The sequence below is a fragment of the Ovis canadensis genome, chromosome 3 (assembly GCF_042477335.2).
Source record: "Ovis canadensis isolate MfBH-ARS-UI-01 breed Bighorn chromosome 3, ARS-UI_OviCan_v2, whole genome shotgun sequence".
In the NCBI taxonomy this organism is placed as follows: domain Eukaryota; kingdom Metazoa; phylum Chordata; class Mammalia; order Artiodactyla; family Bovidae; genus Ovis; species Ovis canadensis.
Window position 1 is genome coordinate 7,705,306 of NC_091247.1, and position 18,867 is coordinate 7,724,172.

An 18,867-nucleotide genomic window follows, 5' to 3' on the forward strand; every position below is an offset into this window, starting at 1 on the left:
TAACTAATCAAGTTGGCACACACCCTCCACTTCCTATTCTCATCACAAAACTGTAGTTGCTTTCCCAAGATTCATTAAAAGTAGAACTGGTAAATCTCCATTAAATACAGCCATGCATATAAAAGGGAATAGACTTTTGCTATGGTGAGGGATAGACTTTTCAAAATGAGCTGTTGTCCTTTAAACAACTGAAGTAATTTGTTATTTATTCACCTCCTCAAGAGTTTGTCTCAATCTTCAAGAAATCCTGAACCATCTTCATTCCCCCCCGCCAAAGAATTCCATTCTTGCAATAACTACAAATGGTTTATAGCAAAATCTAACAAAAAAGGCAGAAAAACCAAATCTGTTTATGAGCTCAAGTGAAACCATGAAACCAGATGTTATCAAACAGTAATGATAAAGATTACTAAATTAACTCACAAACACAATTATACATTCATCCAAAGCCTGCAAACAGCTAACAGTTGTGAAGCAGGCCAGATGTTAAAGCAAATTTGTCAGCCCAAGACATTTAGGTTAGGGTTACAAACTGCATTTCAGTCACTTGCTTGAAATCCTAAGTACCTGTTATGGCTGTCAGACCACCTTGACTGCAGAGAATCCTTGAAATTTTTAAATGTAAAACACATAAGCTACTGTCCTCTATGTCCCAATTCACGTAGTTACTCAGCTCTCCTCATAAGCAGAGTATGGCACAGCTTGGCAAGTAGATGCCCCAGAGAAACTACCACAACAAGCACTCTTCCCTTTTTTTTTAGATGTCCTGGTACCGAAGGAGCTTTAAGCCACTCACCTGGTAGTTTTAGAAACATACCCAAGGGCCTGCCCCAAAACTCTTCTTGCGGTTGGGAACAATGCAGACTACTTTGTAGCCTTAGTTTTTCCAGTAAACTAAGTCTGCCCCTTCTGCCTTCTCACAGCCTAGTACTCATTCATTGGGAATAAGGGAATCTAAAGGGTAGTCTCAGTATAATTGGGATGAAATTCCCTTTAAGGGGTCCTATCTTTTGAGCATATCCCCCAGAAACAGCACCAGCATACAAAAAACAAATAGTTGTCACTTTGTGAAACATAAACCAGTTATTACTTCATGAATATTGTTTCAAGTGACTATTTTCTTCTCTAGCAAAAAGCCCTTCAAATGTTGAGACCTCAAAATTGAAGACTGAATCCCCTCAGGAACTGACATTTCAAATAAGTTCATTTGTCCAGAACTTCCAAACATACCTTTCCATGTAGTTGTATGAACCTATGCTATACCTACTGAACCTCTTGAAGGGGCAGTTCTCCAAATTTCCCAGTCACAATGAACACAAATAAAAACAAAGCAGAAAAACTAGCTTATCATCTAAATCCAAAAGTAAGTAACATTTCTCTATGAAACAAGGAGAATGACCCCAGTCAAAAAAAATCTTTATGTTCCTTTATTGGAGCAAGATTCCTGACCGGTATACAGTGATGTATTTGCTACAGAAACCTGTGCAGAAATTACACGCTATCCATCTAGACAGGTTTTTGTTACACTTTGCCTACTGATGGAGTAGTTCCATTTATAAAGTTTTATACATCAAAAAGCTTTGAATTTGACCCGGCTGTCCATTAATTCATCTCTGAAAAAGCTAAGTGGCATTTAATTTTAGCTACTATATTTTACAGCATTAAAAAGCTTATGCATTAGGTAGCTTCTCAAAATGTGATTTATGCACAATGGCATTTAGCAGAGCAGTCCATCACCTCCTTCGGATTCACAGACAGGTCTCACTGGAGAGCTATATGCTAAAAAGCTGGTACTTTGAGATAAAAGTACTCCTAACCTGAGTTTCTTACCACCAACACGGACTTTTTACTCTGAAAGCCTGTCTTCTCGGCCACATCTTACAGTGCCAGTGAAGACATGCAAACAATTGCCCTGTGTTAACTTGGCAGAGGAGCACCAGATCTGTCTGATGGTGGTGGCAGGCACTATTAATATCTAAGTAAATAAAAGCCCGTATTTTGAAATGATGATTTGAGATACAAACCAAAGGTACAACACATTCAGAACCGAGTTTTCAGCAATCTGGTATCCCCAATGATGTGAAAAATTTCAGAAACTAATGGCAAATTGTACCCATGATGGGTTCCCAGCTATGGAGACATTAATACATTGATTCAAATCCCTTTACTCAATCAATATAGCCCTGAGGTCATCCTGCAAAGTGCGTTATCAAAAAATACGAAGATAGGGTGACAAAAAGTTTGACAATAACGTTACACAAGTCAAACTTGGAAAGTCATATTAAGTTTATCTGAGAGAAAAGCATCAAATCCTTTGTGTACACATTTAGTTTTATTGTAACAAAGCAACTTGTACACTTTTAACGTTTAAAACTGAGCATCATCTTTCCTTTCCAGTGAAACAAAAAGAAAAATTTAAAAATAAACAGGAACAAAATTACAATAGAGAATGTCAATTGCAAATAAGATCCTACAGGTTCTGCTGATTCTCCCATCGAGTGGCAGGGCTCAAGTCATCATTAGGAGAGAATTTTATTTTAAAAGTGTCATCTTAAACTGCAAGGATGTCCGTTAAACATCACAATTAAACATGCCAAAGGAGAAGCCATGTTGTCAAAATGCCCACTTAACCCACCCAAACATCTCAAACCCACCCTTTGCTGACCTTCTATAACCCCATTTTTTTAAGTTTTTTTTTTTTTTAAACAAGAGAAAGTAGACAGATACATGTTGGTAAATGCTAACTGTCCATATTCACATAGAGACACAGTGTAATCTCTGAGCCCAATATACAGAGAAAGGAGGAAAAAAGCTAGAATTCTATGCACTACTACACAGGGGCCTAGCACCCTCCAGCTTCCAGCAGAGCTAAGGGAGCAGAAGGTTTTTCTTTTTTTCCCACAGAGCATGGTGGTGTTGATTCCATAGTTTTTGTTGAGACAGGAAGGGATAAAAATGAATTTGGAACAGAAAGGGGTAGAGATTCTTGTCCCACTGAATTCTGCTCAAGGTATTTCCCTCCCCCAAATAAGTTGTGAACCATGGTATAAAGGAGAAAAAAGACCTCAAAAACAGGGCGACTGAGCACAAGAGGAGAAAAAAAAAAAAATAAAGACTGCAACTTGCTCCCAGGGACTGGAGAAAATTAAAAATGGTTGGAATCCATCAGTGTTCCATTAGTCATCTTCTCCTTCATCTTCCTGTAAGAAAAAAAAAGCAGGCAGTTAGTTAATCTTTAGGATTACTTCTAAGGTCAGTCCCCAATATTCATATGGACCATGATGGACCCCACAGAACATAATGAAATGCCAGCAGTAATGAATTTTATGAACCCCCACAGTGGTCCCTTGGTATGCGTGAGGGATGGTTCAGAACCTCCTCCACAGACAAAAATCCTCAGGGATACTTCCCTGGTAGTTCAATGGTTAAGACTCCATGCTTCCACTGCAAGAAGCAGAGGTTCAATCCCTAGTTGGGGAGCTCAGATACCATATACAGCTCAGCACAGCCAATACAAATTTTCAAAACAAAACAGAACACAACCCTCTGAATGCTCAAGTCCCTTAAATAAAAGAACATAGTACTTTCATGCAACCTACTCACATTCTCCCATTTAAATTATCCCAGATTAGTTGTAATAGTACACTGTAAATAGTTGTGAATACAATGTAAATAGTTGCTAACACTCAGCAAATTCAAGTTCTGCTTTTTGGAACTTTTGAGAATTAAAAGAGTCAGCTGTTGGTTCAATCTGAAGAACAGGAAGGGACAGATACAACTGATATGAAGGGCCAACTATACACCAGTCTGCAGCAACTACTTTTTCCCCCTCAGGCCACGTAGCTCACAGGATCTGTTTCTTGACCGGGGATCAAACCCACACCCTAGCAGTGAGAGGGCTGAATCCTACCCACTGGACCAGAGAATTTCCCAATCTGATTCTTAAAAGACCTGGTGATGTTTCAGATGTATTAACTTCCAGTACTAATCAAATCAGACACCTTTCAGACCAAGTAATCAAACCAAAACCTAATCTATCTCAATCTGACTCAAAGAATTTTATAACAGCTTGTCCAAAACATGCCTATTTTTGTTATTTGGGAGATTTGTCAGAATTTGGGCAGTTGCAATGTCCACAGCGCTTACACTGAGTACTGGCTAGGGAATGACATAACTGACTAGCCATAAACACTAACCACAAAAGTAGAACTAATTAAATCAATGATATAATAAACTTATCAAAATTTCCTTAAATCCTGGACAAAACAGCCTATCCTTTCTACAAATCTTCCCACAACTAGTACAATATACGTAATCTCCAAAGTAACACGGTGAATTTTTTGATTATCTGTTTGGACTTAACCAAATCTTTTTACCTCTCCTTCCTCCCCCTCATCATCATCTTCATCTTCTTCACCTTCATCCTCATCCCCTTCTTCATCAATGTCTTCCAATCCTTCTTCCTCTTCGTCATCGTCGTCATCCTCTTCTCCTTCCCCTTCCTCATCATCCATGTCAGGAACCTAGAGAAAAACCAAGACCGAAGGTTACCTTAAAAACTCAGTTTCAAACAAATGGAACAAGTACAACCTTAAATAAAAGAACATTCTCAACTCACCAAGTAGTACTGTAATGGATTTGGCCAAATATCATCTTTGATGACCTCTCCTAACTCATCTGCACCTGCATCAGAATGATCAGTAAACCAGGTGAAGAAGCTTTCTGGTTCCTCATGCTGTCTCTTCCTGCTGGCTTTATTCTGTGTTTGACTTGATCGTTTCGTCAAATCCTAAATGAAGATGGAAGAAGTTATGATATATAGGCTCTCTACACCTCGTCTCTACATCTTAAATAAGGTTTTTAACCCAAAAGCAGAGCAAAATCTGGACATTCTATGATTCACGCTATTATTATCTGAAATTATAAAAAGTACAGTTAATAAAGAGAAGAAACCTTAGGATTTTATGTCTGCAAAGAATGCTATCAAATTTGTATGCCACCTTTTCTTGAAAATTACTGTCTAGATTTGGTTTTTTAATACATATAAAATTAGTTCAACAACCAGTATCTTGAGACAGTATAATTTAAAATATTTATGTTTACTACTTAAATGCAGACAGAAATAGGTTTTCGGAAACAAAGCCACCAATGTAAAATTCAAAATGATTTAAGTCCATATCTACAAAAACTTGCTCCATAAACTATTGTATTTGGCTTTAACACAAATCTTTTTTAAGGATCTGCATTTAACACATCACCAAAACACCAAGAATTAAATGGTTCAACTAAATCAAACTATACAAAAAAAATATTAATGCACAAGTCCTCAAATACCTTTCCAGATTTCCATTTGATTTCAGTGGACTTTGAAGATGGATCACCACTCTCATTCAGATGAAATTCTTTGGAGAGAATTTTATTTTCGAAGTAAGGGTTTTCATCAAAATACTACAATAAACAATAAGAGAATCAGAAGTCAATACAAATAGCCCTTCTAAGCAAAGCTCAAGTTAATTTCCATAGTGACAAATGAGTTACAGATACTTACAAAATCTATTCTGTAACCTGATTTAATGTCTTCAAATTCTGTCACTTCAACTCTTGTCAAATAATGCAGCGCCTCTTCATCCTCCTCCCCAAGCAGTGCAGACACTAGACCCGCAAGGAGACCAAGTGATTATACAAATGTACAACTCAGTGATCCCTTTTAAGATTTGTCCAAATTTGGTTTCATAAATCCACTATTAACTGAATAACCAAATGGCTCAGAGTCAGAGCTACCATCATCTTTTATCAAGTAATTAAACACAACTGTACATTAGCATGTGCTCTCTTCTAAACAGAAGGCATTAACTGCAAGCCTCTCTCCCTGTTTGAACCTCTGCAGGTAACCAACATGCAGAATCAAGTCCTCAACCAAGATCCCTCCCCTTTACAAGTGGACATCCCATATCCTTCAATAATGCCCTGCCATCACATACCTTGTGGATGGTTAACAAATGTTGTTACCCAAAAATTTGGGATTTTGGCGATCAATTCTGACCTCTTCTGAAAAAATGGTTGGCGGAGTTTGTTATATTTCTGTTCTACTTTCAAAATCTCCTCACTGGCTTGTTCATTAAGTCTGAAGCAAATGAAGAGACACATTGACCAACGATGGTACTTAACAAACACAAAAACAGCTGAGATTAAAATTATTGACTCTTGTTAAACTTAGAACAATGCAAAGTACCTACTTGTAATAACCAAATCACCTAAATTTTTGCAGTCAGAGACTCAACTCAAAATTGAGATGGCAATCTAATCAGCTTTGCCAACAGGCACTCAATAACTGACAGTTCTTATTAAAGTGCCAAAACAGCATTTTGGTAACATTTTATACTTTATCTAACTCCATTACTAGGCTAACCTCAATTGTTTCTCTCAAGAAGAAAAAGCTACCAATCACGTAACAAAGTTATTAGGCAAGTCAGAGCAACACTAACGCTGTAATACTACACTATCAGAAGTCCACACACTGCAACAATTCCTCACCCTATGAAAGGAATCCCAATCTTTATACAAGGTCAATGTACTTTCATTAGCAACTTTTTGGTGACCTACAAATATATCACAGAAAAAATAACACTGAATCCTAATATTTCCAAGTTATAGTCATCTCCACTTAGCCAGTAGATACAGATTTACTTGGCCATAGTTTCAATGATTACCAAAACATAATCAGGTCAGAAACTTCAAAGTAAACTGAGAAAAATTTTACCTGTCTATTTCATTTTGTACTTCATCAATATGTTCAATTGCTTCTTGCTGTTCTTTTTCTGTAAGAAAAAGGTGCATTTAACTAGTTCTCCTTCTTGATGTTAACAGTCTGTGACGTGAATTATATCAATAAAGCTCTTTAAAAAAAAACCTGCCTACTACTACAAGGCATGCTCTCCACGTGTTCATGCGTGCAGTTGACAAACTACTTTTCAATTAGAAGAGTGCTCACAAATCATGCTGTTAAGACTACGGAAGAGTAGCTAGAATAAGGAAACCCACAACAATATCAAAAATTAGGACACCACCTATCTCCATGTTGGAAGCACCTTTTATAATATTGAAAATATTGCTCAACATCTTTTACTGTTAAGACATCAGACATGCCTACTAGACGGGGAAGGCCTTAAAACTACCCCAACACTGTAAACACTCCAATTTACCTTCCAACCCAATTTTCAGGCGGGCTGATCTCAGAGGCAGCCCCACATGACTTTGGAGCACACTTACAACGAGCAAGCATGCAGTCAGAAACTGAGCCAAAGAACCGAGAGAAGCAAAGTAGGGGGTGGGGGGTGTGCTAAGGGAAAGGTGCCCTTTTGTCGGGTGAAGACCGCAAAACCTACAAAGCTAAGTGGGCGTGAAGGGGCCGGATCGCGCGGTTCATTTCCGGCAACCAGCCCGGGTTGGTGTAGCCCCCCTGCCGAGAAAAGCCTTCACGGACAAGGCCAGGAGGTTTTGCCAACGAGCCATTGTAAAGACCCTCCTCCGACACCCCAGGGCCGCCGCGCCGGGTTTCTCAGCGCGCTGCCGCCACGGGGTTGGCCACCCCACGTGGGGGACGGCCCGAGGCCGGCCAGAGCATCCTCCGAGCGGCCCCGGGTCCGCGGTGCCGCCGGCCGCGTGCTTCCCCGCGCCCCTACCCCGCCCCAGCTCGAGGCCGAGGGCCGCGCCGGGGCCGGCCTCCGGGATGGGGGTGCGGGGGGCGCCGCCCGCGGGGCCGGGCGCGGAGGGGCCGGCGGGGTGGCGGGGGATAGCCGCGCGAAGGCCCGGGCGCGGGGCCGCGTCCGGCCGCACCATGTGGCGGCGGCGGCGGCGGCTGATGGGAGCGAGGCATCATGGCGGAGCACAATAAAGAGAGGCTTCTCGGGAGGGAGGGAGGGGGAGGAGAGCGAGGGAGGGGGGGGAGAGGAAGGGGGGGTCTCCTCCGCCCGCGCCGAGCAGGCCGCAGCGCCCCCGCCTCGCAGCGCCGTTCGCCGCCGCGGCGCCACCCGGCCCCGGGCCTCGCGCGCACAAAATAAAAAAAAAAAAAAGGGCGCCGAGGCGCGCGCCGGCCCGTCCGCCCGGCTGGGCCCCCCCCACCCCCCGCCCCGCGCGCCCCGGGCCCCGCCGGCGGCCTGCGGCCGGGCGGACGGCGAAGATGGCGGCGCGGGCCGGCCCCCGCCTCGCCTGCTCCTCACCTGAGGTCTCGTCGGCCCCGTCGTGGTTGGAGTTGAGCTCCTTTTTACTGACTTTGGCCGCCGGCGCCGACATGGTGCTGCTCCGCGGTCGGGGGGGGAGCGGGGAGGGGGAAAGAAGGGAAGGCGAAGGGGGGGCGGGCAGCGGCTTCCCCTCACGCCACACGCGCGGGCGCTCGCTCGGTCCGGCCGCCTCCTCCCGGCGCTCTTTCGCTCGCTCGCTGTCCCTCCCCCTGGGCTCGCGCGCGCTGCCCTCGCGGCCTGACGACGAGGGAGGGGCTGTGGTGGGGGGCGGGCGGCGTGCCGGGCCCCGGCCCGGGCTCCTGCTTACGAAGGAGAGGCGGCGGCGGTGGCGGGCGGGCGGGCAGGCGGCTAGGCTCCCTCACTCACGCTCCGCGCTCCAGCTCGCTGCTCGATCTCCCCGAGCCGCCTCCTCCTCCACCTCCTCCTCCTCACGGCGAGGGGCGGGCGGCAGGGCGCAGGCGCGCCAAGCCTCGCGCGCACGCCCCGCCCCCGGCCGAAGAGGCTCGCGCCGCCTCGTCATTGGCTGAGGGCGCCGGGACCCAGGGGGGCGGAGCGGCGGCGAGGAGACACAGGGCTTGGCGAAGAGGCGGGAGGAAGGAACGCCGCGACGTACGGGGCCCGGCCCCCCTGCGCCGCGCTCCCCTCCCCCGCTTTCCCCTTCTCCAGCCCGACCCGGGACATTTGCGCGCTACGGGCGCGCGGCGGCCCGAGGGGCGGGGCCTCGCCAGGCTGCGCGCAGGCTCCCGGGCGGGTGCCGTCGCGTGGTGGCTGAAGCGTCTTCCCTCCTCCGCCGGGGGTACGCGGGGAGAGGAGTGTCCGCAGACGCCCCCACCAAAAAAGGGCAGGCCTCGGAGTACCCTTGCTTCAGAATATCTGGCCCAGAAATATATCAACCCCGGGTTCACTGGGGCGCCCCTTTTCCCGGGTGAAGCAAGGCGGCACCTCCATCCTAGTTACGAGACGGGGAAGCTGCCTTCAGACTCAGGCTTGCCATTGACAGAGCCTGAAGCTGCCCAGTCCACAGGGCACAGGGCCTTTTCCTTGTTCTTAGTCTCAGCTCTGCCCAGCAGGCTGTGTACACCTGAACAAGTCGTTTGCCCTCTATGAATAACCTATTTCTGCTAGGAAATTATAAACTTCACAGAAGACAAACAAAGTGGAAGTCCTCCGAAGGCATGGAGTGGCCACATTCATCTCTGGGTCCTTTTAGCCCAATTCAGTAGGCAATTCACAGAGCTTACAGGGAACCGGACAGCGCTAGCGCAAATCCCAGCTAAATGCGCCCGCGTCTCATTGAGGCATAACAACTGGAAGATGGGGTCGAAAGTGGTCATTTTAAATTTAATTTCACTGTGTCAGAGAGGATCAATAAGGCCTGCTTTAGAGGTCAAGCCCTGAAATACGAAGGCCAAGGCACTTCTATTTCAACTATGTGCTTTCCAAGTAACATACATGAACTACTCAAGGCTTTACTCTGTCCAGCAGAGCCCCAAGACATGGACCGCAGCAGGCCTGAAATCTCTTTGGGTATTTGTAACCAAAACCAAGGGTTGGGTTATTTGCCTCCCAGGAGTCACATTTTACTATCAGCTCTTAAAGCTCGAGCAGTGTCTTTAATGTTCAAGCTCATCCATTGGTGGGTGACTGATAAATGTTAAATGGTGGACCATCCATGGGTAGAGAAAACAGATGTCTTCTTGGGACTTTCCCCAAAACCCAGAAATCAGGAGAAATCTCTTTCCTCCAAACCCTATTATTCTGAATTAGCTCAATCCATACCTGTCCCAGTTGGACGCTTTTTAAGTGAAGAATTATTAACACCAATAAGAAGATGGTAAACTTTGACAGGCAGCTCCCAGAAGAGAAAAAAAACACACCAAAAAACTCTGATTGTAGCATTGGCTGACATCAGCAGTGTATAAATACTCTCACCAAGGCAAATTTCCTGCTACCACTTTGATGCCTCTGAATAGAGCTAAGAAATACCAGGCTCCAGTGCACTGCTGAAGCATGTAGCATGGACCACAGACTGTAATAAGTATATGCATTTCCTTCTTTTTTAATCCTCACAAAATACAAGATAGGTATTAATATCCTCATTTCACGGGTGAACTCAGCTTTTTTGATACATGTGGCAGAACCGAGGCTAATGAACAAAACCCCTGCCCTAAGGACAGAGTTTTTGACACAAACTACAGTAAGAAGTGGGCTTTCCCAGGTGGCTCAGTGGTAAAGAATCTACCTGCCAAGCAGGAGACATGGGTTCAATCCCTGGGTCAGGAAGATTCCCTGAAGAAGGAAATGGCAACCCACTCCAGTATTCTTGCCCGGGAAATGCAATGAACTGAGGAGCCTGGCAGGCTACAGTCTAAGGGGCTGTGAAGATTTGGACACAACTGAGCATGCATGTGTGCGTGCGCGCACGTGCACACACACACACAAACACACCTACAGACAAAACAATGCTTACCCTCACTGAGTGTGATGACTCTTTTAATCTATTTTATTTTCTTTAAATGCAGGTCACTATCAACTAAAATGATTTCATAACCCACAAGTGGGATGAAAAGATCTGAAAAACACCATGCTAAAGGCTACTGCTTCCATACATTAAGCCTGCTCTCACTGCTTGGTACCCGTGACCCAGAGCATCTCCTGAGTACCAGATCTACTGGTGTCTCTCCTGTGTGGGGAGTGGCTCCAGGGAGCCTTCCAAAGCTTTCTGATGGGCAATGGGCTTTCAAGGCTTCCATCTCAGCCCTTAGGACCATCCCGTTCTTCCTGACCTTTCCCACAGCACTCCTCAAGATGAATTCAAAGAGCACGCACTAGGAAGCAGAAGAGAAAGAGAAAGCAAAAACGGGCAAGAGCTTCAGTAAACAAGGGAGTGGTATGGACGCACCGAGAGATAATTCACCCACTGTGAATTATTCTCCGTGGTCTCAGCCTCCACCATTAGGAGTTCTGCATTCTCTCCTTGGCCTCTCACCTCACCCTCAGAATTCTTCTCTCCTCTCCTTCCCAGCTTTCTTTGAAGGAGGAGAACCCCACAACTTAAAGATTGGAACAGAGCGATGTTGGCATGCCCTACAAGACAGCAGTGTCCCAGGAAGAACCACCATGGAGGGACTGTGGTTACACCTTGCTATCCCTTCTGGTCCTGTTAATTCTCCCAAGAAGCTAAACAGAAGGCGACCAGAAGGACTCATCCACATTTTGCTGCTCGCAAGTGGGAAGGAATTTACTATCCGTCTCAAGAGCACTGATCATGAGCCAATTGCTGTTTTGTGTTTCACTTCCACTTCGGCCTCACAGCAAGCCTAACATAATGTTGAGTCCATTTTACAGACGAGGAAAGAAGCACGGGTTATGTCGCTTGCCCAACAAGGTCACACAGCTGGACACAGCCAGGCCGCAAACCCTGGCTGTCCAGCTTGACCACATTGGGGTATAATCAGCTGGGCAGGAGGTCTTTGCATCTCATTTTGAAGGGGATTAACAGACTCCTTAAATTTAAACTTGCCACATCACCCAGCAAACCCGCAGGAGTTCTGCAATGAGGACTCATTATCCAGTGCTCCTTCCACAAGCAAAGCTGGACCTCAGTCAGGTCAGCAAATTAAGAAGATTCACTGGCTCCGAGTCCCTCCCCTCTGCACTGAGCCAGCCTGCTGTCACTTCCTGGGACAGTGCTTTCCTGCCTTCTAGGACCTATCCAAACCCACCCCCACTCCCCCCAACCCCGCCCCCAGAACGCTCCACCACACCCCTAACCTATCAGGGAGGCCTCCTCACCAGAACAATGCACTTTGTGCTCTACTCCAAGCTGTGTGTCTGCAAAACACAGCCCTCACCTCCAAGTTAAGGGTTAATGCGGGGGTGGGGCAGACCCTGAAACCAACAATTAGAATGTCAAGGCCAGACTGGGGTGACTCTGGGTGCTGCAGGGTCAGATAGGGGCTCCTGCTAGGGGCCACCTAGCAGCTGTGGCTCAAAGGTAACTTTTCAGTAGGCAACTGCAGAAGCAGAAGGAACGCACAGGTAGGGAGAGGGGAGTGACCCGAGCAGAGGACTGTGGGTTTTCCAGACCCCAAGGTGAGAGGAGCCTGAGGAGGTGAAAAGAGGGTAAAGGTGCTGAGAGAGCCTGAACCAGGAGAGGTCCTCAGAGACCGGGTGGGCAGCGCCCCGGAAGTCTTAGCCCATACCTCGAGGGCAATAGGAAGGCCTGGGAGTCACGTGATTGGCTTCGCAGTGGCTGGAAGGGAGGAGGAGGAAGCCGGAAGCAAGATGAGGAAGAGGTAGCAGTAATCCCAGCCAGAGTTTTGGGCTGGCGGCCACAGCAGGAAAAAGAGGTGGATGGATCTGATAACCGTGAAGGAGAGGAGAGGGGTCACCTGCATTTCCACCAGCCTCAGGCTGGCTGCTGGTGCCTTTTAACTAAGAAACCAAAGGGAAGAGTTTGCGGGCTGGAACATAGGTGTGGGCTTAGTGCCAGGACTGAACTCACATGTGCTCCAGGCCTCCCACTTTTCACCCCTTCTGGTTCTTTCTAAACATAAACCTAACCCATGTGCCCCATGCTGAAAACCCTTCAGGGGAGTTTGCAGTCACAACTCAAAAGATTTGAGGGGTGGGGGGAAATGACCTGAAACTCAATCCTTGCAAATCCCTTAAATCAGTAAAACGTGGTGCTGGGACATACCTTCCTTCGGCAAGTTTGAAGAAGCAGATGCCTCATCTGGCCTGGAGGCAGGAGTCGGCCTGGCTTTCTTCAGTTTCTTCGCTTGGGGTGGAAGGGAGGACTGGTGTTTGGGGGCCATGATGCGGAAAAAAAGCCAAGAATCCTCCCAGGAGAAGAGAGAGGAACTGCGAGCTCAGAGAACTGAAGCTGTCCCAGGTGACAGAGGTTTAAATATGCTGGGAATGTGCCTGGAGGGGATATTTACAAGACAGTAGGACACACCCCACTCCCCCGCCTCTACTGCCCACCCTCCAATCAAAATCAACTTCTTTTCCTTGCTCTTTACTCTGCAAGGGCTTTCTAGGCCACGGGTGGGTGGGGAAGGTGTTTTCCTTGGGTAGGGAGCAATTCTCTTCTTTCTAGGACCCTCTTGGTCTCGACTTGAAACCCCGATGACACATCCCCCAGTCCTTTCTCATATCTTCTCTGGAGGCAGCACTGCCCTCATTGAGAACTTGGACCTGTCCTCTTTTTTTTCCTCTGGCCTCTGGAGAATTTCAACGTGCCCTCGCCTTACCTCAGCCTATAACATTCTTCCGTCTCTCCACTCCCACCCCCATGTCTGGGTAACTACTTCCCAGGTAGTTAGATGTCAGCTTGGAGGAATAAATGAATGTTACAGGAATCCAGTCAAAAATTACAAAGGAAGAGCAAAAGCAGTTATCCTTGAGACAACTGGGCTCAACCTTCCATCCTTTCAGATACGATTGGAAGATTAAGAGTTTGAAGAACCTGTTGGGACTTCCCTGATGGTCCAGTGGCTAACACTCCATGATCCCAAGGCAAGGGGGGCCCAGGTTCGATCCCTGGTCGGGGAACTAGCTCCCACGGGCGTCAAGTAAGGGTTGGCATGTCACAATTAATGATCCTAAGTGCCATAACTAAGACCCAGCACAGTCAAATCAATAGATTAACTGGGGTGGGGGGGGGAGAGGGGGGCATTAAAAGAACCTGTAGAAGGCATCTTGTCTGGGAATCCCCAAACTCAATGCCTTTCAGAGCTTGTCAGGTAATAACTGAGTAAGGAAGCAATTGGAATTCACAGCAGTTGAAGAAAGATAGGTTGATAGAACCACTCTGGAAAACCATATGCAGCTCTACCCGTGCAGAGCAGTCGTACAGCTGGCTGCATGCCCAACAGAAGTGCATACCTGTGTGCACCAATTGGAATGATAAATGTGCACAACAGCAAGTGTACACAGCAGCGAGATTCATAACAGTCAAGATCTGGAAAGGATACAGGTGTCTACCAACAGCCGAATAAATAGGTTGTGAGGTAAGTACAATGGAATGTGTTAAAACTATGAAAGCAAATGAACTACAGCTACATCCATAATGAGACTGCAGCCTGCAGAGAGAATGTTGAGTAAAGGCACAAGGCACAAAATAGGACAGGCTGTGAAAATAACGCAGAAAAATGGGCGAAACCGATCTATGCTGTTAGAAGTTTGAATGTGGTTACCTTCGTCCTGGGGAGGGATATCATCTGAAGTAGGCATTTAGGGCCTTATAGAGTCCTTCCTGGAGATCCAGTTGCTGGATCCAGGGTTTGCTACACCAATGTGCTTGGTTTGTGAACCCCAAGCTGCCATATCTCTGATTCTTCTCAAGATCAGGCAGAGATACACATTTTTATATGACATCTCTATTCTTTTTGTTTCGTTTGTTCAATCTCTAAGTCATGTCTAGCTCTTCTTGACTCCGTGGACTGCAGCACACCAGGCTTCCCTGTCTTTCATTATCTCCTGGAGTTTAGTCAAACTCATGTCCCTTGAGTTGGTGATACCATCCAACCATCTCATCCTCTAATCAAACTGTTTTTTTAGTTAAGCTTTTTAAAACATACTTTGTGGCACTCCCTTGTGGTCCAGTGGCTAAGACTCTGCCTTCCCAATGCAGGGGGCCCGGGTTCAATCCTTAATCAGGGAGCTAGATCCTACTTGCTGCAACCAGGACTTGGCACAGCCAAATAAATAAGTATATATTATAAAAAAACTTTGTGGACCAAATAAAGCCTGTTATCAGGCCACTTGCAGCCCACGAACCATGAGTTTCCAACCTCTGAGATAGTGCAATTTTTTTTCCTTTTTTTCACCAATTACCCTTTTAACAAATCAACATAAATCAACATAAATCAGTGATGTCAATACTGATAAAAAGCTGAGCTGTTTTCTGGTGGAAGACTGCACACCATCTCTTGCTCGCCTTCTCTAACAGCTTCTGGGGAACTTTGGGCTTCTTCTAAGACATTTTGGAAGTCTCAAGTGTGTTGGTTTACAAGTGGGCAAACTGAGACCTGAGAGAAGGGATTTACTTAAGGTCATGATGGTGGGAACCACTTCTGGGGTCACTTTCTCAGAGGGATGTAATTTCTAATCAGCCTAAGTGTCAGTGTCCACACCTGTAAAATGGGTGATAATAATACTAACGTTTTTGTTTTAGGATTTTCAATATAAGGACAGTCAGTTATTTTTTCCCTTGTTTTTACCAACGAAATTGTCCTAAAAAAAACACAAAAACTGTGGAAAACAAAAACTCTCTTTTGATGAAACTGGGAGTCAGCTAACCCCCAAGCGATCGAATAGGTGGCTGAATGGTCAGAGCAGTGGAGAAGGAGCAGGATATGTGCAAGAAGAGAGGAGAGATGCTCTAGCTGCAGATTTCTGGAAGTATCAGCAAAGGTCAGTTCTGAAAGTTGAGGAGCAAACCCTAAATCCCTTGCTTGTAGCAGCCAGAGGGTGTGTACTAACAGGATTCTGCACTGGCTCAGTTTTTAGAAACAAAGAAGAAAGGGATCAACTATGAGTAGCAAAAGGAGCTTCTTGAGACCCATACGCTGCTGCTGCTGCTGCTGCTAAGTCGCTTCAGTTGTGTCCGACTCTGTGTGACCCCATAGATGGCAGCCTATCAGGCTCCGCCGTCCCTGGCATTCTCCAGGCAAGAACACTGGAGTGGGTTGCCATTGCCTTCTCCGTGAGACCTGTATAGATGCCAGCTATCTTGAGGTTCCTTTTTTCTTTTACCCCTCCAATCTGAGATCCAAAAGTTTAAAAACACCTTACCTGGAAGATGGCCCCTTAAATAGATACAGTCCCTTTGGAGGGCAATCCAACCATCAGAGTAACTATCAAAAGTGCAGATGTACATACCCTTGACCCAGAAATTCTCCTCCAAGGTATTTATCTTATAGGTAAATGAGGTTGCACCTGTGCCAGGCAATTCATTGGAACATCATAAAAGTGAGAGATTGGAAACAACCTGATAACTTCTTTTGGCTTCAGGAAACCAAAAGGGGTAACCCATATAGTGGAGTGAGCTGCAACTGTGGAACCAAATGGAGAATCAGAGCCAGGTGGTCAAGTGAAATAACAAAGTCCTACCAAGTAGGTAGAATGTTACCATTTGCATAAAAGGGAGGGTAGGAAAAAAATACACATTCACTTATTTGCCTGTATACCTGTAATAGCTCTTAGAGGACTCCTGTGACCATGATAACTTGGTCATCCTTGGGGAGGGAACTGGGTGGTAAGAAATGAAAGGACAGGGATGCAGGGAGATGTTTCACTCTTCACCCTGTTGTACATTTTGAACCTTCTGTATCTATGTTGTTTAGTCACTAAGTCGTGTCTGACTCTTTTGCCACCCCATAAACTATAGCCTGTCAGGCTCCTCTGTCCATGGGGTTTCCCAGGCAAGAATACTGGAGTGGGTTGCCATTTCCTCCAGGAGAATCTTCCCAACCCAGGATGGAACCTGCATCTCATGAATTGGCAGGCGGATTTTTTACCACTGAGCCGCCAGGGAAACCCCTCTGTATGTATCACATTAAGGCAAAACAAAAGATTACCTGAGCTCTGGTACTTGGAGGCACTTAAATCATCTAAGTACAGCACATACTTGATACTTGTCAGTTTAAATTCAAACACACAAGACCCCACCTTTCCTTTCCTCCACAGCTTCCAAAACTTAACTTCCTGGATTCCCAGAGGTGTTACTAGGCAACGTATAACTCTGCTCCAGAACTGGCTGCAGAAGAGGTGTCAAGGCAAAGGCCTCCCTCCGCCCCACCCAGAAGTTGACAGGATCATGATGTTCCATAACCCTGAGGCTAGGCTGCCTCTGGGAACCAGAATTTTCCAAAACACCCCTAATACCCATAGCTGTATGAGAGGATTTCAATAGCATTATTCTTTTAAACCCTCCCTATCAACCTTTCTAGGACAGTATTATGTCCTTGCTTTTACAGATGGGAGAATCAAACCAAACGAAAAATTGATACTCAAAGAATCTTGTCCAAAAATCAAAGGAACAGGGTTAGAAGAGTCAGGATTCAAACAAGTATCTTTCTGGATTTCCTTGGTGTTCCAGTGGTTAAGACTCTGTGCTTGCAATGCAGGGTGTACAGGCTGGTCAGAAAACTAAGATCATGCCTTGTGGCATGGGAATAATAATAATAAACAAACAAATAAGTGTCTTGGGGTTCCCTGGTGGCTCAATGGTAAAGAATCCACCTGCCAATGGGGGAGATGAAGGTTTGATCCCTGGGTCAGGAAGATCCCCTGGAGAAGGAAATGGTAACCCATTCTAGAATTCTTGCCTGGGAAACCCCATAGACAGAGGAGCCTGGCAGGCTACAGTTCAGGGGGTCGAAAAGAGTTGGACATGACTTAGCAAGTCAACAACAACATTGTTACACCATTGAAGGGTCTTGCCATCACTGTGAAAAAAAAGAAAAAAAAAACAAACACCAGTGTCTTTCTGATTCCTCTGCACCAATGCTGGCCTTAATATGATGCAAATGGGTTACCACCCAGAGCACGATTGCCAGGTGAGCCCAGAACACACCAAGGGTTGTCTATGAGATGGTAGATGGTCATTTCCTGCTAAATTACCTGTCATACTACACAAAGGAGACACAGGGATTAAGGCAGTATTTTGTCTTAAATGAGTGCCAGGGCCCGAAGGTCATTTGATACCTCTTTCATTGCCTTCTCACTGTGCTCTGGCTCCTTCATACTTATTAAAAAGTTCATAGTAGGGAACTCCCTGGTGGCCCAATGGTTAGGACTCAGCGCTTTCACTCCCAGGGGCCAGGTGGGAGGCAGGGGTGGGCCTGGCTTTGATCCTGGCTCAGGGAACTATGGTGTGGCCAAAATACAAAAAGTTAACAATAGTATTTGTATTAAAACTTAGAAAATTAAGAGGCCTTCCCTGATGGTCTGTGAGTCTGTTTTGTTAATAAGTTCATTTGTGTCGTATTTGATTTTATTTATATTTAATTAATTAATTGACCTCACTGCGTGACTTACAGGATCTTAGTTTCCCAACCAGGGAGTTTGTGCCACCCTCTCTGGGGCCCCCCAGCAGTGGAAGTGCTGAGTTCTAAGCACGGGGACCTCCAGGGAATTCCCTGTGTCATAGTTTAGATTCCACATATAAGTGATTTCATGTGATATTTGTCTTTCTCTTTCTGACTCACTTCACTTTGGTATGGTAATTTCTAGGTCCATCCAGCTTGCTGCAAATGGCACTCTTTCACACTTTTTTTAAGTGGCTGGGTAGTATTTCATTGTATATATCTACACCACATCTTCTTTATCTTTTCATCTAATGATGGACATTTAGGTTGCTTCCATGCCTTGGCTATAGTAAATAGTACTGCTGTGAACATAGGTGTACATATATCTTTTCGAATTACAATTTCAGTCAATGTATACTGACTTAGTCTTTTTATGAGAAAGCTCCAGTTAAGAGTGATGGCAAATGTAAGAATGGATGGGACATAAGCCATCTCTCACTGAGTAACTGAGGTTCATAAGGTTTAATTTTACCCAAATAGCTGTTTACATATCACTTTTGTTTTCAACAGAACTGGTGCTACAATTC

General features: G+C 45.7%; 1 protein-coding gene across 1 annotated transcript; it reads right to left on the reverse strand.

Annotated features, from left to right (window-relative positions):
- Positions 1-1,411: 1,411 nt before the first annotated feature.
- Positions 1,412-8,835, reverse strand: SET (SET nuclear proto-oncogene). Its single transcript, XM_069580042.1, has 8 exons — positions 8,220-8,835; positions 6,761-6,818; positions 5,982-6,124; positions 5,549-5,652; positions 5,335-5,448; positions 4,619-4,789; positions 4,377-4,523; positions 1,412-3,200 (listed from the first exon to the last, which is right to left on the reverse strand). Exons 1-8 carry the CDS (start codon positions 8,290-8,292, stop codon positions 3,177-3,179), a joined length of 834 nt encoding a protein of 277 aa, XP_069436143.1. The 5' UTR covers positions 8,293-8,835; the 3' UTR covers positions 1,412-3,176.
- Between the last annotated feature and the right edge of the window lie 10,032 nt (positions 8,836-18,867).